At 41.2% G+C, this 22,634-nt stretch overlaps 1 protein-coding gene across 7 annotated transcripts in view; it reads right to left on the bottom strand.

Annotated features, from left to right (window-relative positions):
• The window catches only part of Cep128 (centrosomal protein 128), a 372,845-nt gene that overhangs the window by 313,680 nt on the left and 36,531 nt on the right, over positions 1 to 22,634 (bottom strand). For all 7 annotated transcript variants that reach the window (XM_038336959.1, XM_038336962.1, XM_038336963.1 and 4 more), the window contains 3 exons: positions 16,767 to 16,858; positions 14,230 to 14,302; positions 6,056 to 6,172 (listed from right to left, as the gene is read on the bottom strand). In XM_038336959.1, the coding sequence (XP_038192887.1) occupies positions 6,056 to 6,172; positions 14,230 to 14,302; positions 16,767 to 16,858 (282 nt within the window). The remainder of the gene's footprint in view (positions 1 to 6,055; positions 6,173 to 14,229; positions 14,303 to 16,766; positions 16,859 to 22,634) is intronic.

The raw sequence follows: 22,634 nt of genomic DNA, 5'->3' as shown, positions 1-22,634 counted from the left end.
AGTCAGGGAAGGTAGCACAAAGAAAATGCTATGAACTGATCACAGCAATAAATGTAAATGTAAAAATGCTATAAAAACCAGCAAATTAATTCAGCAGTGTGTAAATACAACATATCATTAACAAAGTTCTCAGCTATTTAAGTCAAGCTCAACAACTACTGATCACCAGCAATACTAAAAACAATCACATGAAAATGTCATAAAATAAAACAAAGTAGCAGGGGTTCTACATCTGTCATGACTAATTATGATTTTAAACAAAAATAAGAAATCAAAAGACACAAAAATTCTCATGTCAAATAAAGAACAGAGAGAAATGTTTATGTGATCAGTGGCTGTTTCAAACCTAGGAGCAGATACCAGACAAGGACACACTTCTGAAACACATCAAGAAGAATAAGGTCACAATCCACACTGACTGTGATTCTATTCCATGTTGCCCCTCGGGTTCTACTCACGGAAGGAGACCAACTTGGGAGTTGGGGGGAATAAAAGGATAATTAAAAAACAGTCCATCGTGCCTCCGAGGCTGCTGAATATAAAAGTCACTTACAAACTAGCTACTCGTCTGTAAACTTTACATAACCAATTAGATACAATGAAAGGAAGCATCTCATTCCCACCATGAAAAAAGATCCTAGGAAATCAAGGAGCAATTTTAAGTAATTTTAGGACCCTGAAATTAACAATTTTTGCAAAATACTGTTGAAAAACATTATAAAAGACCTTCCATTCAAATTAGTGTGTATATTTAATATAATTATGATCAAAATGCCAAAGGGTTTTTCATAGAACATAATGAAGGATCTTCATTTTCATTTTTTATAATATAATAAGAGCAATGATGATTAAGACAGAATGATACTGGAACAGCAGTAGGCAAACAGGTCAATTGTGAGACAGAAAGGGGAAACTGATACATAATAGGCATGGTATTCTATTACCACAGGAAAAACAAGTGCGCAAACAATATGCCTAGGCAGCTAATAGTCACAGAAAAATAACACAAGTTATTTCTCCACTTCGTTAAAAAAAAAAAAAAAAAAAAAAAAAAAAAAAAAAAAAAAAAAAAAACCTTTCAGGAAACTCAAGTAGTCCAATAATTTCACATAAGTAAAATAAGCAAGAGCTCTACAAAAGCACCAATGCACAGCCAGCAAATGTTCAAAAACCCGTGCAGACTCACTAGTGAGGAAAGAGTGGGGGCACAGAATGGACTCAACACTTGACAGTCAGGCCTCCTGCATCCCCAAGCTGAACTGCTCTTCCCAAGGCTTCGCCTCACTGGATAGAGCATGAATTCATGAATTCTAATTGGTCTAATATTAAAAACCCAGAGTCAAATATAGGAGTTAGTGCTGAAGATTAGAGAAGCAGAGCGGCCAGCCACTAGAGTTCTTACCTCGACCAATGCTCAGACCAAAGGGGTGATCTGGTCTCTATGAATCCTCTCTATGAAACCTCAGACTGCCTCTCAGGCTGAATCCTCAGACTCATCTGAGCTCCTGACTCGTCCCTCCTTACATTCCTCTCTCCACCCAGTCATATCACTCCTGCTTCCATCTCCCTAGTGCTGGGATAAAGGTGTGAACCACCACTGCTTAGCTCTGTTTCTCTTTTAGACAGATTCAATCTCGTGTTGCCCAGGGTAGCCCTGAACTCACAGAGATCCATCTGCCTCTACTCACATGCTGGGATTAAAGTGTGCGCCACCACTGCCTGGCCTCTGTGGCTCACTAGTGGCTTAGCTCTGCACTCTGTTATTCAGGCAAGCTTTGTTATATCACAAACAAAATATCACTACATTTTCCAGTTTGCTTGCTGTTTCCTGTTTGCAGTAGAAGCTCTCTCTCAGCTTCCTGCTCAGGCAAATGCTGCTATGCCTTCTCTGCCATCATGGACTCTCCCTCTGAAACCATACGCCCAAATAAACTCTTTCTTCTGCTAGTCATTTTGGGTCATAGTACTTTAAGCACAAAAGTAGCTCATATAACATTACCCAAAATTTAAAAGGATACACAGAGAGATGACCTCACAAACTATAACCAACAAGCCATCCCAATGGGACTTCCCTGGCTATTCTGATGCAGGGACCCAAAGCCTCTGAAACGCCTTGCTCCTGCAAGAAAGCCTGCCATCCACGCGCTGCAACAGGGGTGACTGTGTCCAAACAGGAAATGAAATCCCGGGGCTTATGGCAATAGAAAGAAGGTAAATAATTCCACAGGAAGGAGACTGACTTGGCTTCCACCAATTTCCAGTGGCTAACACTGCTTTTCATTACATGCAGAGAGGCGAAAGTCCCTGGACTTCATCTATCCTTCAGAAGTATCTGGTACATTAGGCCTACTCCTTGGAGCTCCAATTGACAATGACTTTCAACCTCCAACTCCCAGGATGTTTTTAGTGAGTTCTCCTAATTTCCTAACAACTTTTAAGAGTTATAATTTTCACTCTTTGAAATATACATTTTAAAAAGGTAAGAGTGTGATGGCTAAAAAGTCCAGGTGCTCTTACACACCTATGACTTCAACTCCCACCACAGTCAGACACAAACACACCACTGACTATTACCATTTAGTACAGGAATTTCCATAAGCACTTTCGAATATGAAAAAGAAAGCAAAGCGTCCTCCTTAAACATGACCTTTCCAGAGCACCCTAAGCGATTTAACTTGGGAACAGGAAAAAGCCCAAATTAATCTTTTCCAGTTTCCAACGCTGTTTATAAGCCACAAGCACCTTTTAAAAACGTATAGGTCACTGCTTACATTAAAGTGACAAAATACGAAATTAAAGTTTTCTTATCAAGTGATCCCCTATTGTACTGTCAGAGATGCAATCCACACCACAGCCAGCTCCAGCTCTGAGCCAATAGATAATCGCAACGCACATACTCGGGCTTTGGCTTCCCGAGAACTGGGGTGGGAAGCAATCTTCCTCTCCCCTTTCTTTGTAATTCTGTGCATTCTGCAAAGAGAGGAAAATAAGTGTGGAAATTTTCTCTAATTTCCTCCTGCAAAAAAGAACAATTGTCACTTCAGTACTATTCTTGTGCTCACCAGATGCAATTTGCTTTCAGAACAAATGTATAAAAATCAAGATTAAATAAGGGAGGGAGCTACCCACATGCTCCATCTAATTATTCAACAAAGCATCCTCTAAGCGATTACCAGGTACAGGGGCATGCCTCCTTTGGAGAAATGGAGGAAAAACGCAATTTTTTATAAGTAAGGGAGATTTTTTCTTTCAGCTTACACTACACTTTCTGGGTAGAATCTTTTTTCCTGGTTTGAATCGGCAGCGTCTACTAATATTTGAAAAAAGTCGCCAGTTGATCAAGGTCAAAAATTGTAACCACATATATTTTTGAAATTTTTAGGGAAAAGCATTTTAAATGAGACAAAAATCCTGATGTTTTGATTCTTTGCTTTTCTTGGTTTTCTCATTTTTATACTTTGTAGATATATTAAATACTAAAAAGGAATTTCAATAAAATAATCCTCAATGACAGGGAATAAATATAATCAAAGTAACAAAATGAGACTCTCCACTAAGAAGGACAGAAGGACAGACAGGGAGAGAGTGAGGGTAACAGAAAGGTACGGACAGATGGCAGGTACAGAAGATCCCGGCCACAGGATCCCATGCACACAGGCATCAATGGCAGAACTGCTGCTTTGGATCACCTACAGTAAGAACTGTTACACAGAACTACACCTCCCCAATTAGTGGGGCAAATATGGTCCTCATAAAACAATGAGAAATGAGTAACAGCAGTGATGTAGTGGAGCAGCCTGGCAGGCAACCCGAGACAAGTGCGCAGCTTTCACTAGCACGTGACTTCTGACGTGGTGTTCTGAAAAGGACCCAATACGAGGGTTCCCTGCCAAGAATTCAAAAACCCCAAAATCAAAAGCATCTTATAAAGTCACCGATTAAAAATGAAAACGCTGTTGCAGAAATCAACCAACACTATGCGGCCTGAGTTCCACCCTGGACCAGGGAGAGCATGACTAGCAAACCTGCATGAGATCTGCTGTTCAGTCACAGCACTCCATGATGGTGAACCCATCGCTGCAATCACTGTCCTGGGATTACAGAAGAAAGCACATGAGATAAATTACATACAGATATTTACACTAAGGATGGAGCATAGTCAGGAGGAACAAAAGTTGCTGGTAAGCCCAAATGTGGGAGAACTGGAAGAAGGGCCACCTGCTGAAGGGGAGCATAGATTCAAGATGGACAATCAGAAACCAGCTACGTCCAACTAAGACTAAGTTTTCAAATCATAGCCAGGAAAATTAACTGACTCCTAGAATCAGAAAGGAAACTACGTGAAGACACACTGACACTCTAGGCTCTAGGCTGGCTTCAATGGCTCGGTGGCAGGCTTTTACAGAGCACCCCACGTGGAATGCAGGGGCAAATGGCTGCTACCCACCAATGGCAGGGACTCTTTCTGACCAGGACTGACCTTACAAAATGTGTACGTGTACTCTTGAGTACAGGTGATTTGAACTACCAATCCTACCTGAACCATACACACGGTGTTCTGTGTGGTTTACACCCTGTTGTTTTGGCTGTGCCTGTGAATGGTGACTTAGGAGCCAGGAACGAATCAGGCCCTGAATCTTTAGTTGCCATATTAGAACATCTAACCCTGTCTCTAGAAAGATATTGTTTCCCATTTCACTTCAAACTGTGCTTGCAGCGTGCCTTGGGCCTAACAATATAAACTAATTGTAACGGCCCTTTAATGTAAATATATTTACATTTGTCCTGCCTGGGTTTTGTCAACATGACACAAGTTAAGAGTTACTGGGGAAGGAGGACTCTCAATTGGAAAAATGCCTCCATAAGATTTGCCCATAGGCAAGCCTGTAGTGTGTTTTCTTGACTGACAATGTGAGAGGGTCCAGCTTATTGTGGGCGGAGCCAGTCCTGGGACTGGTCCTGGGTGCTAATAGAAGGCAGGCTAGGTAAACCATGAGAAGAAAGACAGTAAAGCACCCTATTCCATGGCCTCTCCATGAAGCCTGGCTCGAGGTTCCTGCCCTGCCGACCCTCAGTGACGGAGTGTGATGCGGAACCGCAAGCTGGAATAAACACTTTGCTCTCCACGTGCGTATGGTCATGGTTTCATCACAGCGACAGAGGTCTTAAGACAACATTACACTTGCAGCCTTGCAGTCTTGTCTAAACCACTTCACAATAAAATACTGTACACTTTGGCTATATTAGGTAAGATGATAAAGTCAGGCTGCTAAAACATGAATTAAACAAAAACCCTTTGTTCTATTTTTAAACATTATAAATCTAAAGTTTCAATATAAGAAGAATTTACACGTAAAGAGGAACTAACCTCTGCTTCTGAACTAAGTCATAGATAAGCAAATTTCTATAAAATGCAGACTGCCATATCATAAGCTGGACATTTCCTGTCCCACAGCTCAAATCTGGACTGTGTCACAAGGCTGGTATTTGAATGAGCAGGAATGGTTGGGAACCAATAAGATTTTATTTACAAAATGAGCCACCATAGTGTGGTGTTCCCTGGTGTCTAGTCCCTACCCGCAAAACAATCAGTGCAATTATACTTCCGGGTCACACTGCTGAGCTCATTCCAGACGATGGGAAGTGCCTCACCAGCTTTAGCTCATTTATCTTCCCACCTATGTGATTAGGCAGAGAGTATTATCCCTGTTCTCTGTGGAGGAAACTGGAACCAAAAAGTGTTCAAAGACAAAACCCTTTCAAAACAAACTATAGACTGCCTCATTCTACATTCTGAACTATAACTGGATGCTATACTTCTCTTACAGGATAAATTACATGACAGGCATGTGCCATCCTAGATCTACAGATGACAGGCATGTGACTACTTCTTGTCTGCCCGACCCCACCTTCCAAGTGCAGGGATTCAGGTGAACAACACCACACCTAGCTTATGTGGTGTTCTGCCAACTAAGCTACATCCCACCCAGAACTATAAGCATTTTAGCAATGAGTAAATAACAATGTAAATCCCGAGGAAGTACTTCTCACAAACCTCCTGAAGCTTCAAGGACACGAGTCCCAACTGGTCCTGGCGTCGCTCCACCAGCTCTCGTTCTGTGCGCATCTCTCTTTCTATTTCCTGAAGCCGCCGCTCCACTCGATCTGAAACCTCAATACAAATAGAGAGACAGTGGCATTAGGGAGCAAGCATGAGATGAAACTGAGAACCATGATGTCCCAGGAAACTGTGCCTAAGGCATCAACTTGTTTATGGAACCCTTCCTAATGACACCATTTAGGACTCCTGGCCAAAATGTTAACTGAAAGTTAAAAAACAAACCAATCATCAGTTTTCAAAATATCCAAACCTAGATCCCATCAGCAGGACTCCTAGACCCCACCAAGAGAGCTCAAAATTTTCAAACTACCACACAGTGATTGCTCAGCATTCAAACACACAAACTAGAATAGAGCGCCCTCTGGTGATGCAAAGTGAAAACTACTATGCCAACAATTGCCTTTATTATCCAATTCAACCTTCCTATCACTTTCATTCTTTTTCTTTTTTATCCATGAGTGGGATAGTCTGGAAGACCCTGCTGTGAGTGTGCAATATATCACCCAAAGTGCTTTGCATGAGCTTGCCAAGGATTTCAACTGTGACTTACTAAAAATAAAAAGTTGAAAAGATCAAACACTAAAGGCAAACTGGAAAATATTTAATTAGGACTCAAAAACAAACATGAAAGAATTCTTCTCTATGACACAAAATCTTCCTTAGTAAGATGTTGTGCAAACTCAAAAAGATTTTATATACGCCAGTATATATCTCCATAAAGTAACTTACACTGGCAATGTGTACATCTGGGGAACAGAGACATTTAGTATTCACTGAAAAAAGTAAAGTCCTATTATTGAAAACATTTTGATGCTTGTTCTGTGTTCATGAAAAGTCAAGAAGGGTCTGCTCATGGGGCTAGAGAGATGAGTCAGTAGTTAAGGTGCTCGCCACACAACCTGAGTTCACATCCCAAAAACACACATGATAAGGCAGAGTGACAGGCATGTGTGATCCTAGATCTGCAGAGTGACAGGCATGTGTGATCCTAGATCTGCAGAGTGACAGGCATGTGTGATCCTAGATCTGCAGATGACAGGCATGTGTGATCCTAGATCTGCAGAGTGACAGGCATGTGTGATCCTAGATTTACAGAGTGACAGGCATCTGTGATCCTAGATCTATATAGTGACAGGCATCTGTGATCCTAGATCTATATAGTGACAGGCATCTGTGATCCTAGATCTATATAGTGACAGGCATCTGTGATCCTAGATCTATATAGTAACAGGCATGTGTGATCCTAGATGTGCAGAGTGACAGGCATGTGTGATCCTAGATCTGCAGAGTGACAGGCATGTGTGATCCTAGATCTACAGAGTGACAGGCATGTGTGATCCTAGATCTGCAGAGTGACAGGCATGTGTGATCCTAGATTTACAGAGTGACAGGCATCTGTGATCCTAGATCTATATAGTGACAGGCATGTGTGATCCTAGATCTACAGAGTAACAGGCATCTGTGATCCTAGATCTATATAGTGACAGGCATCTGTGATCCTAGATCTATATAGTGACAGGCATGTGTGATCCTAGATCTGCAGAGTGACAGGCATGTGTGATCCTAGATCTGCAGAGTGACAGGCATGTGTGATCCTAGATCTACAGAGTGACAGGCATGTGTGATCCTAGATCTGCAGAGTGACAGGCATGTGTGATCCTAGATTTACAGAGTGACAGGCATCTGTGATCCTAGATCTATATAGTGACAGGCATGTGTGATCCTAGATCTACAGAGTAACAGGCATCTGTGATCCTAGATCTATATAGTGTCAGGCATCTGTGATCCTAGATCTATATAGTGACAGGCATGTGTGATCCTAGATCTGCAGAGTGACAGGCATGTGTGATCCTAGATCTGCAGAGTGACAGGCATGTGTGATCCTAGATCTACAGTCTGACAGGCATATGCAATCCTAGATCTCCTATAGCAAGATGAGGTATGGACAGAGAATCCTCAGAAGCTCCTGGATCACCCAACCTGGCAGACACAGCACTAAATGTTCTGGCCACGTTACTGATTCCCAAATGAATTCACAGAGCCCACTTTCTGATATAAAGGACATGAGGGTCTTCACAAACCCAAGGTGGGACCCCTCCTTTCCAGCACCCCAGCATGGGGGGTGAGGAAAGTGTGGCAACAAGCCTGGGGGGGGAAGGGACTTTTAAAGAGGAAACACCATATCAGGGGAGTCCGTGTCCTGCCGTCTTGGGATTGGGTAAGGAGGGCACAGGGTAAGGTAGTATTTGGAAGCATTGGTCAGTTTGGGGGGCACAAAAACCCCAACAAAGGGCCATTAATAACTGACAAGGTATCTTCAAGGACAGGATGCCTCTCAGCAACATCTGGACATCATTAAATTGTGTGGCCCTGCTCCTTAACAGATGATTTCTTAGGGTATCGGCTTAAATTCTGCTATTGCAGCACACTTCTGGAGCTGATAAGCGTCAACTCATCATATGGCTTAAGATGAAGCCCCTTCTTTAAAACAGAGTTTGTAAAGTCAGTTCCACACATAAGCAAGAAACCCTGCCTCAAACAAGGCAGAAAGTAATGATCAACACCTCAAGTTGTCCTCTGACCTCCAACATCAGTGTTTGTCAACCTGTGGGTCATGACTCAAATGACCTTTTCACAGGATTCGCCTAAGACCATTGGGAAACACAGGTATTTACACTATGATTCATAATAGTAGCAAGATTACACTTATGGAGTAGCAATGAAAACAAATTTTATGGTTTGGGGTCACCACAATATGAAGTATATTAAAGGGTTGCAACATTAGAAAGGTTGAGAGCTACTGCCTTATGTGCACACTTTGGTGTACTCTCTGTCTCTGTCTCTCTCTCTGTCTCTCTCTTTCTCTCTCTCTCTCTCTCTCTCTCTCTCTCTCTCTCTCTCTCTCTCTCTCTCTCTCTCTCTCTCTCTCTCACACACACACACACACACACACACACACACACATCTTCTTAAGAATTCATGAGGGACCTTGCTGGACTGGTAGTAATGCTCTAAATTGAACCGTGGGACAGTTGTACAGCTCAGTAAATTTACAACAAAGTACTAAATTACACATTAGAGTACATTAGTTTGGTGATAAATTATAGCTCAGTAAACCTGTCATCTAAAAGGACATATAAAGCAAGGTCTGGTGGTGCATATCCATAACTCCAGTGCTTGGGGAATAAAGGTAGGGAGTCATGAGATCAAGGACAATCCTGGCTACACAGGGAATCTGAGACCAGCATGAGTCTCAAAAGTCTAAAAGAGAAGGGAATGGTTTGAACTTGACACAACCTTATGTCATCTGAGAGGAAAGCTTCTATTGAGGGATTTCCTAGACCAGATTGGCCTAGGTATTGTATTGGTTATTAAATGATGCAGGAGGGCCCAGCCCACTGTGCACAGCACCATTCCCTGGGTAGATAGTCCTGGGATGCATAAAAAAGCCAGCTCAAGTGAGTCTGGGAGTGAAGCACAAGGAGCATTCCTCAAGGCTTCTGCTTCACAGTCTGACTTCCCTCAACGATGACTATGGCCTGGAAGTGTAAGCCAAATAAATCCTTTCCTTCCCTCCACTGCTTCTGGCCACTGTGTTCATCACGGCAGCAGAATGAAACTAGAATGCCATTTAAAGAAATATTTGTTATTTGTCCCATTGCTGTGGTCTACACAACGCCCATGGTGGACTGCATGCAGTATAGACTAAATTCTTGGAGTTCCACTAACAGCCACCATCACAAAGAGCTGCATCTACTCTTGGTTTTAATAGGGACCCAACTATAGAAAAACTAAAGTAAGTTGAAATTTTTCTCCATAAATAATCAAAATACATACTCCAATCGCACTTGACAAGGTAAAATATAGGCAACTAATAAAATGAAATTTTTCCTATGAGGGCTATGCAACTTGGATTATCACAATTAACTATTAACAAAAAAAATCACCATAATTCATGCTATCAATAATAACTATTCCTTTCCAATACGTGGTTTGAATCAAACAACAACAACAAAATTATGATTCACAAAGAAAGAACAAGTCATATTTTGGTATGTTTGACAATAACCAATACTTTTTGTCTCTCAAAGAAAAATGAGTTCCATAAACCTCCAAGATATATTTTATTCACTGAGAAAAATACGCGATAAACAATTGCAGCCTCAGAATAATGCACGATAAATGTGATTAACAACGAGCACCAACAGAGGGTGAAACTGGTGGGGGTCGGAGGCTGTCATTTATCTTCTCTTATGCATGTGTTCAATATTTAAATTCCCCACAGTGACCTGTAACTCTATTTAAACTTAACTCTAGAGGGGAGAACAGCTGCAGATTCCATGGCGTTTAACGCTCTCACAACAAAACTGCATCTTCTCTGACAGCCTGCTATCCAGAATTCACGAATACAGCACAATATGTCAGCCAGTCCAAACTGTAAATGTTGACATCAGCTGGAATAAGTGAGTCACAAATTCTAAATTAAACTTTGCACAAACATCATGTGGCCTTCAGAAGGCTGGGTAAAATTCAACAATATTGTTTTAAGCTTTGATTAAGATTGCTGGTTTTAATTGGGACTGCAGACCATGTGAGGCTGGAGAAGCCCTTACTCAAGCCTCGCTTACCAGAAAGCCAGACTTAACAGCACAGGGCAGAAACGCTCAACTGTAATATAACCTGATAAGAGCTGGCAGGTGTGTAATTCAACAAAGTATACAATCAGACATCTCAAATTTTCTGGATTAATAGAAAGGCTCTGCCTTTCTAGGCGACAAACCTACAGATCCAAAATGGCAGGATCTCTAGAACACAGGGCAACGACAGGCTCTCCAGGAGGGGCCCCAGTGAGAACCCATTTCAGTGATGCAGCAGAAGCCAGAGCCTCAAGCCAGACAGGTAAAGATTAATGGACTAAAGGGTAAACTGTGTGAGTCATCAGACCACACCACAGCTTCCATGACAAGATTCTTTTTTTTTTTTTTTTTTAATTTTGTTTGTTTGGTTTGGTTTGGCTTTTGGTTTTCCTTTATTTTTTTTTTTTTTTTAAGCAGGGTGTGAAGGTTGGAAGGGCAGAAAAGGGATGTAAGGAGACGGAGAGATAAGTGGAATCAGAATTCATGATGTTAAATCCACAAAAAAAAATTTAAAAAGTTAAAAGAGAGAGAGAGAGAGAGAGAGAGAGAGAGAGAGAGAGAGAGAGAGAAGAGGTCAGCTGGGGCTTGATGGCTGCCAACACCTCAAAAAATTGTGGGACTCTGGGTTCAAAAAGAGACCCATAAAATAAGAAAGACAAGTTTAACTCAATAGAAAATTGAGCAAAAAATACAATCTGGTATTTCACAAACAAAAGTGTCCAAAAGCCCACGAACATTCGAAAAGAAGATTATTAGTAATCATAAAAATGCAAAAGCCACTCATGGTGAGACAACGTGACTCACTAGCCAAAAAGATAGCGATGACGAGTGCCAGGAAGCACGAAGATCCACACAAATTATCAGACTGTCCACGGGGGTGAGTTAGCGCATCCAGCTCAGAAATGTATCTACCAGTGTGTACTAAACTTGAAAGCACCTAATGAATGCACTCCATGTTATGTATGTACCAACAGAAATGTGCATACGTGCAGAAGGAAGTAACAATAGTTGTGGAAGCTGTATTATCCATAACAGCCCAAACTTTGAAATATCTCAAATGTTTATCATGGAATGCTAAAACATACCACAATATATCCATGCAGTACTGAAACAAGACCTGAGACTATGACCAGCACAATCCTAATGAGTAGCAAAGGGGTCGCACACAGTAAAGCGTGCCCTGTGTATTCCACTTCAGAGTGCACAGGGGAAGTGTTAACTGAGAGCATGAAACAGCAGTGACCTAGAAAGGACTGAAGAGCTGGGGATGTAAAGGAACAATAAGGAACTTTCTAAGGATGCTACAAATGTGCCATGTCCAGATCTGGGTGGGTGAGCTGTGGTAATCCATCAAAACACACAATGGCACATGAGCCTTTCTAGACGTTCATTTTAACTTAATACAATTTTTTTAAAACCTTAAAGAACATGGCAGTGCTTCAGAAGTCCTACCAAGTGAAAGGTTCCATTCTAGAATTTATAAAAAGAACTGGATCATCATTTCCTAAGCTGAAGAGGGTGTTAAAGCCTCATTATAAATGTCTGCACTCAGTTCACACTTAACTAGCGTGTCAATAAGACAATGACTTAGACCTTCTTGGTGTATAACTATTCAGTTAACTACAAAGTCAGTATGTTCAAACTAGAAAGAGACTCCTTTTTAAAAGAATTGCATTTATTATTACTATTATCACTGTTATTGATGGGGGGGACATGCCCTGGTACACCTGTGGCAGTCAGAAGACAACAATCCAGAACTGGTTCTCTCTGTCTACGATGGTTCTGGGGATGGAACTCAAGCTAGTATGGCAAGGGTTTGTACCCACTGAGCCATCTCACCAGTCCCAAAAATGGCAGATGATTGAAGTACTTGATATTTGAAACATGTTTAATTGATACAATTCAAACTGGTGATGAAACTGATACACATTGATTTTTCTAGGACTTCATGAGAAAATGAAAGCATGTAGATCCTGGTCACACACCCATCCCCAGTCTTAATGGTAAGAGTCTCCTTACTTCCACAGAAGACAAATATTAAGTCTTCGATTTCCTATGGCTCTTCCCAAAGAAATGAATAGCCCGGAGGAAAGGTGAGTGATGTAGTAAAGTTCTCCTGTTTTTGAAATGGGCACACTTCACTAGAGCAGCCACTGAGTCACCTCTTTGAAGACAGAGGACATCCATGTTTTGACACACGCAGCTACTACATTCAGAATCCAAGAACTCAGCCTACCTAAAGGGAACTATAAACACAGTTCACTGAAGAAATACAGTCTGCTTAAACTAGGAAGCTAAATTTGAAAATAATATTCTAGGAGAAAAAAAATCTGTTGACTTCTCTTATCTTAGAAAAACAAAATGTGGGAAGTGAAAAAATTGCTCCTGGAGTTGACAAGTTTATTAACACTTTAGTGAAATTTTCTTTTATTATTTTTTTTAAAAAAGAAAAGAAAAAGTAGAAAGAAAAATAGAAAACCAGAATAAGAGTAAAATAATTATTTGTCGTCTGATGTTCTGAAACTAGGTCTCAATATGTAGCCCAGGCTGAACTAGATTCAAGTATAAAGATTTGATAAAAAAATAAATACATGAACAATGAAACTTGGTCACTAGGAAATTTAAAAATCTCACCATATTCAATAAATTATCATTCCGTTTCTTGTCACTGTTACCAAAGACCTGAGAGAGCAGAGTTTAAGGTAGGAGAATTTTCATTTTCAGAAGATTCGGCAGAGCATGGAAGAGGACGGCAGGGAACAGCTGACATCGTGACGGTCAAGAGACAGAGAGGGAAAACGCTGCAGCTTGGCTGATTCTCTCCCCTTTTACTTTTATCTGGGCCCCAGCCTATTATGTGGCAACTCCCACTCTCAGGGAAGAGCTCAGCCCTCAGAAGCTCAGCGGTGTGTGTCTCACCAGTCTTCAGGAGCTTCTAAATCCAGTGACATTGTCACAGAGAGCAAGGATGTCCCGCCAGGACTACAGAGTCATGGAGATAATCACCTAGCAGCAAATGCCGCACACAACTTAATAAAAACTGTAGGAGGAGCCACTGATCATAACTTTAAAACATATTTCAAATACTCAAAAAAATTCTTCAATTTCGAAATTTATAAATTAATTCTACGTGTTATGTATTATTATTATAAGATTTCAAACTTAAATTCATTAAATACATGAGCATTTCACAATAACCACATGTATATATTTTTGACAAAATGACATATTGTATCCAAAAAGTTATTCTGCTAAGTGTCACTAGAGTCAGACCAGCCTGGTCACCACCCTCCTATTTATCTAAAAGTGGAACTAAACTTTGGTTCAGGTGTTTGGTTTTGCTTTTGCATTCATACTAGTCTAGGACCATCTACACTATTCCAGCTGGCTTCATACTAAGTGCTGGAATTGCAAGCATGCAGCACCACTCACTGCTTACGTAATAAAACATTATAAAGAAAGAATTCTCACCACATCTTGTTTCTGGGCTTCATTGAGCTTTTTGGTCAATTCTTCCAAAGCCCTTTTGGTTTCAGCATCCGACCTAAGCAGAAAGTGGAAGGGTTTCCAGCTAATTAATCTTTTTAAAGGCATAATGGTTTTTGTTGATGTCGTCACTGTTTTGAGCTGGGAAGCAAAACTAAAGTTTGGTACTTCTTAGGTAAGTGCTTTACCCCTCAGCTGAAGCCCACCCCTCACAACAACTGCTATTCCACAATTCTCAACTGAATTCTCCTCAAGGGCCTGTTAAAACACGCCACAAAGACCCTGTCAAGAAACCTCGGAACCACTAAGTCAGGGTGGAGCCCAAGAATGTGCATTTCTGCAAATTCCTACACAGTGCTGAAGCTGTGGACCTGGGGCCCCAGCTTTGAGCCCCACCACCACACTGAGCTCCAGCAGCCCTCAGTTTCAAGTTCGGAAAAAAACGAAGATAGAGTTCTAAAATGACAGAGGGAAAATAAAACTCATCTCATAACCTGTTTCAGGAACACAAACTCCATCCTTATTAGTGCATTGAATCAGGGGCAGCAGCGCTCAAGCAGTCTAGAAAAGACTTGCAAGAACAGGACTGCTGTCCATCTCTGCTCCCTTTGGATGCGCTCCCAACTAGCATCCAAATGCCTTTTCCACTCAGAATCCTCTGGCTTGTTACCCTCATCATTTTCAATCAAATACCTTCCAGTGACTCCTTGTTTTGAAGTGCCTCTTTCACTAACTCCTCGTAATACTGGACTATTTACTGCTAATGTGAGCTCGTCTGCCACTTTCCTGTGGGCTTTTACAAAGTGCATGCTACACAGGGCAGCCTTCACTCTTAACAGCCGAGGCTCTTGGACTCGCCTTCTATCCTGCACATTTCAATCAGCCTCACACTTGGGGCTTTTTCCCTCGTAATTCTCATCATCATTTGGGGGTATTCATCATGTCCATTGATAACCCCCTTTCTGCATGAATCATCCATATACACATAATCTAGTCCCTTCCCCTTGGCAACATTCTTTCAAAGGCCACTTACTTTCTGACTCTAACGTGGCTGAATCTGCAGGCTTGTTATGTGGCTGTCATTTTTGGGTTATTGTCACTGAATTCTCAGGATAGTTTTACTATTTCCCCTTTTGCTTCATGATTTTTTAACTTTATAATTATTGCTGGTATACAGGAAAGCAACTGTCTCTGTAACATTAGCCCAGCACAACCAAAGTAGCTGTAATAACTTGTTAATCTGAGAAGGCACCTTTTAACTGCTATATTTCACAGTATCTACTACTTCTAATTTGTATCTTCCTCTTAGTTATAATACTATTGTCTTTATATAATTTATATCTAGATAATTTCTCAGAAAGAAGTACCTTAAAAGCTAAGATTTCTGAGCTGTGAATCTCTGAAAATGTGTTCTTTTAACTCGCTCTTGATTTGGAGATTCCCATTCTCTCCTGGGTTTTGCAGTTCTCATCTGACCTTTAAGACAGGTCCAAAGCATGGCTAAGATGTCTAAATACCTGACCTCTTTTGTCCTCAGCTCGGTCCATGAAGCTCTCCAAAGTTGTTCTCTTTATGCCCCCCACTACCACAGCACTTTTACAAGCCAAGCACTCTTGAACCATGTGTCTCACACAGACTCCTTTCCTTTTAGCCTAAGGACTGACTAATTTACATTTCCTCTTGACTGTCTCACAGGCATAGCAAACCTAACACATCCAAGAAAGCCCCTTGATTTCTACCCCTTAGGTCCCTCAACCAACCTTTCTTACATCATAAAGGGAAATTGCTATTTACTAGTTTCTCAAGTTTTCCATATGGTACCCAAGTCAAAGCCAACTTCTCTGTGCTTTCATAACTCAATATATTTTTGAAAAGTCAAAAAACAAAAAATTAAGTCAGATGTGATGGTGCACACCTTTAACTCCAGCACCTGGAAGGCAGAGGCAGGTGGGTCTCTGTGAGTTCAAGGCCAGCCTGGTCTACATAGTGAGTTCCAGAAAAGACAGAACTACATAGTGAGACCCCATCTCAAAAAACAAAAAGAAAAGATAAGAATTAATAAATAATTAAATGGGAATACCAACACTTGTGAATCAAATTATTTCCTATCCAGTATGTTTAGAAACATGGATAAAATTAGTGGTACAGGCAGAGTATTCAATTTTCCTCCTCCGCCATTCAACGTCATCTCATTTCACAAATAAATAAATAAATAAGCAGGTAAATAGGCGCATACGCACATACAAATAAAAACAAGTCTTTTTTAAAAAAAAATGATGCCACTGTCCCCTAAGAATACCCAAGTGTGACCTACAGCCTTCATTTGTGCACACACATACACATACATCTGCACATACAGAAACACACATGTACACATAAATAAAAACACAAAAAATCTTAAAACACTCATATAAAAGCACATCATTTTCTTCATCTATGTAAACATGTCAATTATTTTGTTAAGAAATGAATTTACTCTTTTGTAATTCACACCTCCCAGGAAAACCCTGTCCCCGTCTTACCGGCTTCTTCTAGAAAGCTCTCTGTTGAAATCATCACCAAGCCGGACTTGTTCACTGCTGAGGTCTCGGAGGGACTGGTGAAAAGCATGAAGCTACGAAAGCAAAGCGCAGTCAGTCTTGGGTTCTACTAGCGCTTCCACTAAAAAACAATCAAAGTAGGAACTCCCTTCCACAGAAAGAACCAAATTCTATATGCTCATCAATAATCAATAAATACTTGTCATTAAAGACACGTCTTTCACAAGTAACAGTGGCCATCACACTCTCCCCAGCAGAGCAGCTTCACTCTTTGTGTGTGACCTGGAGATGTCACGTATTACAGAACCGCAAGTTCTGTAATCGATGTCAACCCTGCCACTGGAGTGCAGAACTCACCAAAAGCAAATGAACATGCGATATTACAATAAGTCTTCACCACATCAGATCATATGCCTAGTTGGCCAACATCACATGCGAAGACACTCTTGCCAACACGTGAACATCCATGTACGAGAAAGCATGGAGCAACATTATTCTTAACGAGAATGCTAAATTCAACCACACAGAGCAGAACATAATATTCCATATGTTTCCTTTGAAAGGATCACACAGCAGTGCAAATGCCATCAAAACCACTGTCAGGCTAGATAGCAAAACATAACAATGTACAGTAATATTCAATTTATGCACAGTTTACAGGCAGGCAACAAGCAATAAAACAAAACAAAGAAATAATGTAAGTCAGGATAGGGATAGAGAGATGGCTCACAGCTAAAAACTGGATGCTGCTCCATAGGACATGGGTTCTATCTCAAACAACCACATAATGACTCACAACCATCTGCAATTCCAGGTGTAAGGGATCAGACATCTTCTTCTGACTTCTGTAGGCACCAAGCATACATGTGTTGCACAGACATACATGCAGACAAAACACCCACACACATAAAACTTTTTTATTTATTTTTTATTGTTTCTAACATCAGGACAGGCTATACCTATTTCTTAAAGGAGCCTACTTAGTAGTGTAAAACAGTCTGTCTTGTCCTGGGTGGTGAATACATGGCATTCAATCTATTGTGCCTTAAACATAAATATATATACTTTATATAAATAAGTATCCTACAGTTTATAGTAAAATAATTTTAAGATACAGAGATTTATAGAAACAAAAAATACCCATTTCAATAAATGCTCATTGAACAACTAATCAGTGCTGGCTTCCTGCTGGGAAATAAGCATATGACAACCTAACGTTGGAGAAAACCACGTAAACAAATCACAGACTTTCACTGGGGCATTACAGAACACTCATCCATTGCTGGTGGGAATGCAAACTTGTGCAACCACTTTGGAAATCAGTGTGGCGGTTTCTCAGGAAATTCGGGATCAACCTACCCCAGGATCTAGCAATTCCACTCCTGGGAATATATCCAAGAGATGCCTTATCTTACTACAAAAGCATTTCTTCAACTATGTTCATAACAGCATGATTTGTAATAGCCAGAACCTGGAAACAACCTAGATGCCCCTCAATGGAAGAATGGATAAAGAAAGTGTGGAATATATACGTGTTAGAGTACTACTCAGCGGTAAAAAAACAATGACATCTTGAATTTTGCATGCAAATGGATGGAAATAGAAAACACTATCCTGAGTGAGGTAACCCAGACCCAAAAAGATGAACATGGTATGTACTCACACATTAGTGGATTCTAGCCATAAATAAAGGACATTGAGCCTATAATTCATGATCCTAGAGAAGCTAGATAGGAAGGTGAACCCAAAGAAAAACATATAGTTATCCTCCTGGATATTGGAAGTAGACAAGATTGCCAGGCAAAAATTGAGAGCTTGAGGGTGGGGGTGGGGTGGGAGTAAGGGGAGATGGGGAGAGAGAAGTGAGAAGGGGAGGATGGGGAGAACTTGGGGGAATGGGACAGTTGGGATGGAGGAAGAGTAGATATGGGAGCAGGGAAGTATATATCTTAATTAAGGGAGCCATTTTAAGGTTGGCAAGAGACTGGACTCTAGAGGGGTTCCCAGGTATCCAAGGAGATGTCCCCAGCTTGCTCCTTGAGCAGCTGAGGAGAGGGTGCCTGAACTGGCCCTTTACTATAGCCACACTGATGAATATCTTGCATATCACCATAGAACCTTCATCTGGCGTTGGATGGAGATAGAGACAGAGACTTACATTGGAGCCCTGGACTGAGCTCCCAGGGTCCAAATGAGGAGCAGAAGGAGGGAGAACATGAGCAAGGAAGTCAGGACCACAAGGGGTGTGTCCACTCACTGAGACAATGGGACTGATCTAATGGGAGCTCACCAAGGCCAACTGGACTGGGACTGATGGAGCATGTGATCAAACCAGACTCTCTGAACATGGCTGACAAGAAGGGCTGACTAAGAAGCCAAGGACAATGGCACTGGGTTTTGATTTTACTGCATGTACTGGCTTTGTGGGAACCTAGTCTGTTTGGATGCTCACCTTCCTAGACCTGGATGGAGAGGGGAGGACCTTGGACTTCCCACAGGGCAGGGAACCCTGACTGCTCCTTGGACTGGAGAGGGAGGGGGAGGGGGAAGGGGGAAGGAGAAGGGAAATGGGAGGAGGGGAGGAGGTAAAAATTTGTAAAACCTATATAATTTAATAAAAAAAGAAAAAAATTAAAAAATATATAAAAAGAACAGACACAGTAAGAAGAGTTAAAGCGCATCTTGAGACAACAGGCTTACAGATGAACAAGAGAATCCACTGAGCTTGGCCATCAGGAGAACATGAATCCCAATCTGTAAAACAGACTGAGGACCCCTGCCTTTCCCATGCAGTTATCTAACCTTCAAAACCTATCAATTTATCCATTTAATAGCTTTCAAATCTACTTCCTTCCTTCCAATTCTACATATACTAATGCAAATGGCCATTAATTCACACCTGAACACAAGGCTATCCTAATTCATGTGTGCACACTGGCAACTTTCTACAGTGGAGACAGACTGACCGTCAGCTCTTGGACATCTTTCAGCATGTAGCCTGCCTTACAGTGCTGGCTTTGCTTTTGCCAAGTTAACTGTCCTATCTCGGATGACTCTACCCATTTCCGGATCTCCGTTTGATCAGCCTTTCGGTAAGTCACATGTCTGTTATACCGCCTGACCCATGAGCAGAGTTTCTTTCCATGATAACATGCATCTTAATTCATATTACAGGTTCACTAATGTCATTGCTTGATTAATACCTAGTTACCCCATTCAGAATATAAACTCAACAAAAGGAAAGGATTTCACTCACAACTGATTCCAAACACAGGCACTGTCCCAAAAACAGAAACTAAGTACAGAAAATGTAAAATGACTGAGTAATGATAAAACACTCCTCTATGCTGTTCAATCGTGCAGTCTGTACTAGCAAGTTATACTTAAAAATAATAGTCTCAGGGAAACTCCTACAAGGTGTTTTCTAATGCATCTCATTCTGCTTTATAGTGTGCTGAAGACAGCAACAACCGCAGATGGGTTTTCTGAGGTCACCTCTGAGCACCTCATCTTGAAATAATCACAACAAAGATGCCAAAGCGGGAAGCTGTTCCCATCCTTTCCTAATTAATTTAGCTACTTAAGACAACAAAGAAATAAATCAACTCTACAAAAGAAAAAAACTTTAAGAAACAGAGGAAGAAAATATATTCATAGAAACTGTTATAATACTTCAAAAATTTTCAAATTTCTTACTTAATATAAAGTAGTGCCATCAATTATTCAACAATCAGAAAAAGACCAATAGAAGAAAAAAATTAGTAAATCAACCATACAAAAGGTGATAGTCTTTTATGGAAATATCTCTTACATTCAAAGAGATGGAAACTTTTGCTGGACCTCATAGCTGAGTTAATAATACACCTTGAGGACACTTAAGACTTAACCTGATTAAAACAGGATTGTTTCAATTAGGGTTTCTATTGCCATGACCAAAAGATAGAGTTTATTTCACCTTTCGGTCCACTGACCAAAGGGAGTCAGGCCATGACTGCGGCTGGTTCAGAGGCCATGAAGAATGCCTGCTGCCCACTGGCTTGCTCCGCCTACTCTCTTCTACCACCTGGGACCACCTGCCCAGGGATGGCACTGCCTATAGTGAGTGGGGCCCTCCACATCAACTGTTCATACAGACTTGCCTACAGGCCATTAGGGAGGCATTTTCTCAGTTAGGATTTCCTCCTCCCGGACATGTGACAAAAGCCAAGCAGCACACCTGCTATGTGGGTATTCAGCCCATTTGTTTAGCCTGCCTTTAAGAGGACAATATAAAAATCAACCTTTCTTACTTTGAATTTCTCATGTAATCTATAGCTTTCATATGTATTCTTCCATACCCCTGACCCAGAGAACAATGCATTATGTGTATATATGTATCTATTCATGTATGTTAATCATTTGTTGGAAACAGAAAATAGGTCAAAAGCAACCTTACACAATGAACGCCCACCATAAACGTTGGTAACAACAATTTGCAATACTGACTTTCACAAATGGGATCATTTGTGGTCTACTTGAGTCAGTGACTTGATCCCTTGTAAAACTCTGTTGAAGATTTCTGTAAAGTGTCCCTCAGTCCTGCACAAATTGTACAGTACCATCCACTAACTACAGAGCAAAGCCCTTTTTAGGGACAGAGAGGTGCTAAGGAAACATCAATTGTCTGTAACAGACAGACTGCAGACAGACAGACAGAAGACACATGGAGAGAAATGGAGGATTCAAACATGGGCTTACTCACGGTCAAATTAACCCAAGGGAAGTGCTGGTTTTCCTTTCCTAAAGCAATACCAACACGTTTTGATGCCTCGAAGGCTGTCTTTAATGTGTTTACCTGGTGCATTTGCTCATATCTGCTCCAACCTAGCAAGCTAACCTAGTAGGGCTTTCTGAAGAGTGAACCATCTGCACAGGAAATGAAAGAAAATTGATCCAGCTAAATTCAATGTACTGGCTACTTTTATTTCAATTTGACACAAGCTAGAGCTATCTGAAAGGGAGGAACATGGATTGAGAAAATCCTCCAAACCAGGGTCTAAGGCACTTTCTTAATTAGCGATTGATGGGGGAGGTACCAAACCTGGGCTGGTGACTCATGCTCTATAAGAAAGTAAAGGATGAGAATGCCATGAGGAAAAAGACAGTAAGCAGCACATCTCCATGTCTTCATCAGCTCCTGCCTCCAGGTTCCTGCCCTGTTTCAGTTCCTGTCCGGACTTCCTTCAGTGATGAACAGGGATACAAACATGTAAGTCAAATAACCCCTTTCCTTCCCAAATTGCTTTGGTCATGGTGTTTCATCACAGAATATTACCCCTAAGACACTCAATTTTTAATTCTTTTTACTGTTTCAGAGTTCCATGCATGTATATAATGTATCTACTCAACTCTACTCCCAGTCCCTCAGTTCCTTCCCTATGCCCCCAAGACCTGTCCCTCCTAACTCCATGTGCTTTGTTTTTAACCGCACTGAGTCTACACAGTACTGTTTGGACACCGTGCAGGACTATCCACTGGAGCATGGGTACCCTCTCAAGGATCACATTCATGAAGAAAGCGCTCACAATGCCAGCAGCCATCAACAGCCAACAGAGGAATTGCATGAGCCTTTCCACCTTCTTTGCTGGGATTGTAACTGGCTTGATCTTACATAGCTCATTAGAATACAGTCATAACTGCTGGGAATGCCTGCGTGCAAAGGCCTCATTGCAGCAGATGTCTATGACCTCAGGCTCTTGCAGTCTTTCCGCCACTGCTTCCATAATGATCCCTGAGCCTCGGCAGGAGAGGGTATAATATAGAGGTCCCTTAGAGCTGAGGGTCCCAGTCTCATTATCTGCATATGGACCA

This window comes from Arvicola amphibius, chromosome 7 (genome assembly GCF_903992535.2).
Source record: "Arvicola amphibius chromosome 7, mArvAmp1.2, whole genome shotgun sequence".
Lineage (NCBI taxonomy): Eukaryota > Metazoa > Chordata > Mammalia > Rodentia > Cricetidae > Arvicola > Arvicola amphibius.
This window is presented reverse-complemented; position numbering and strand designations above follow the sequence as displayed.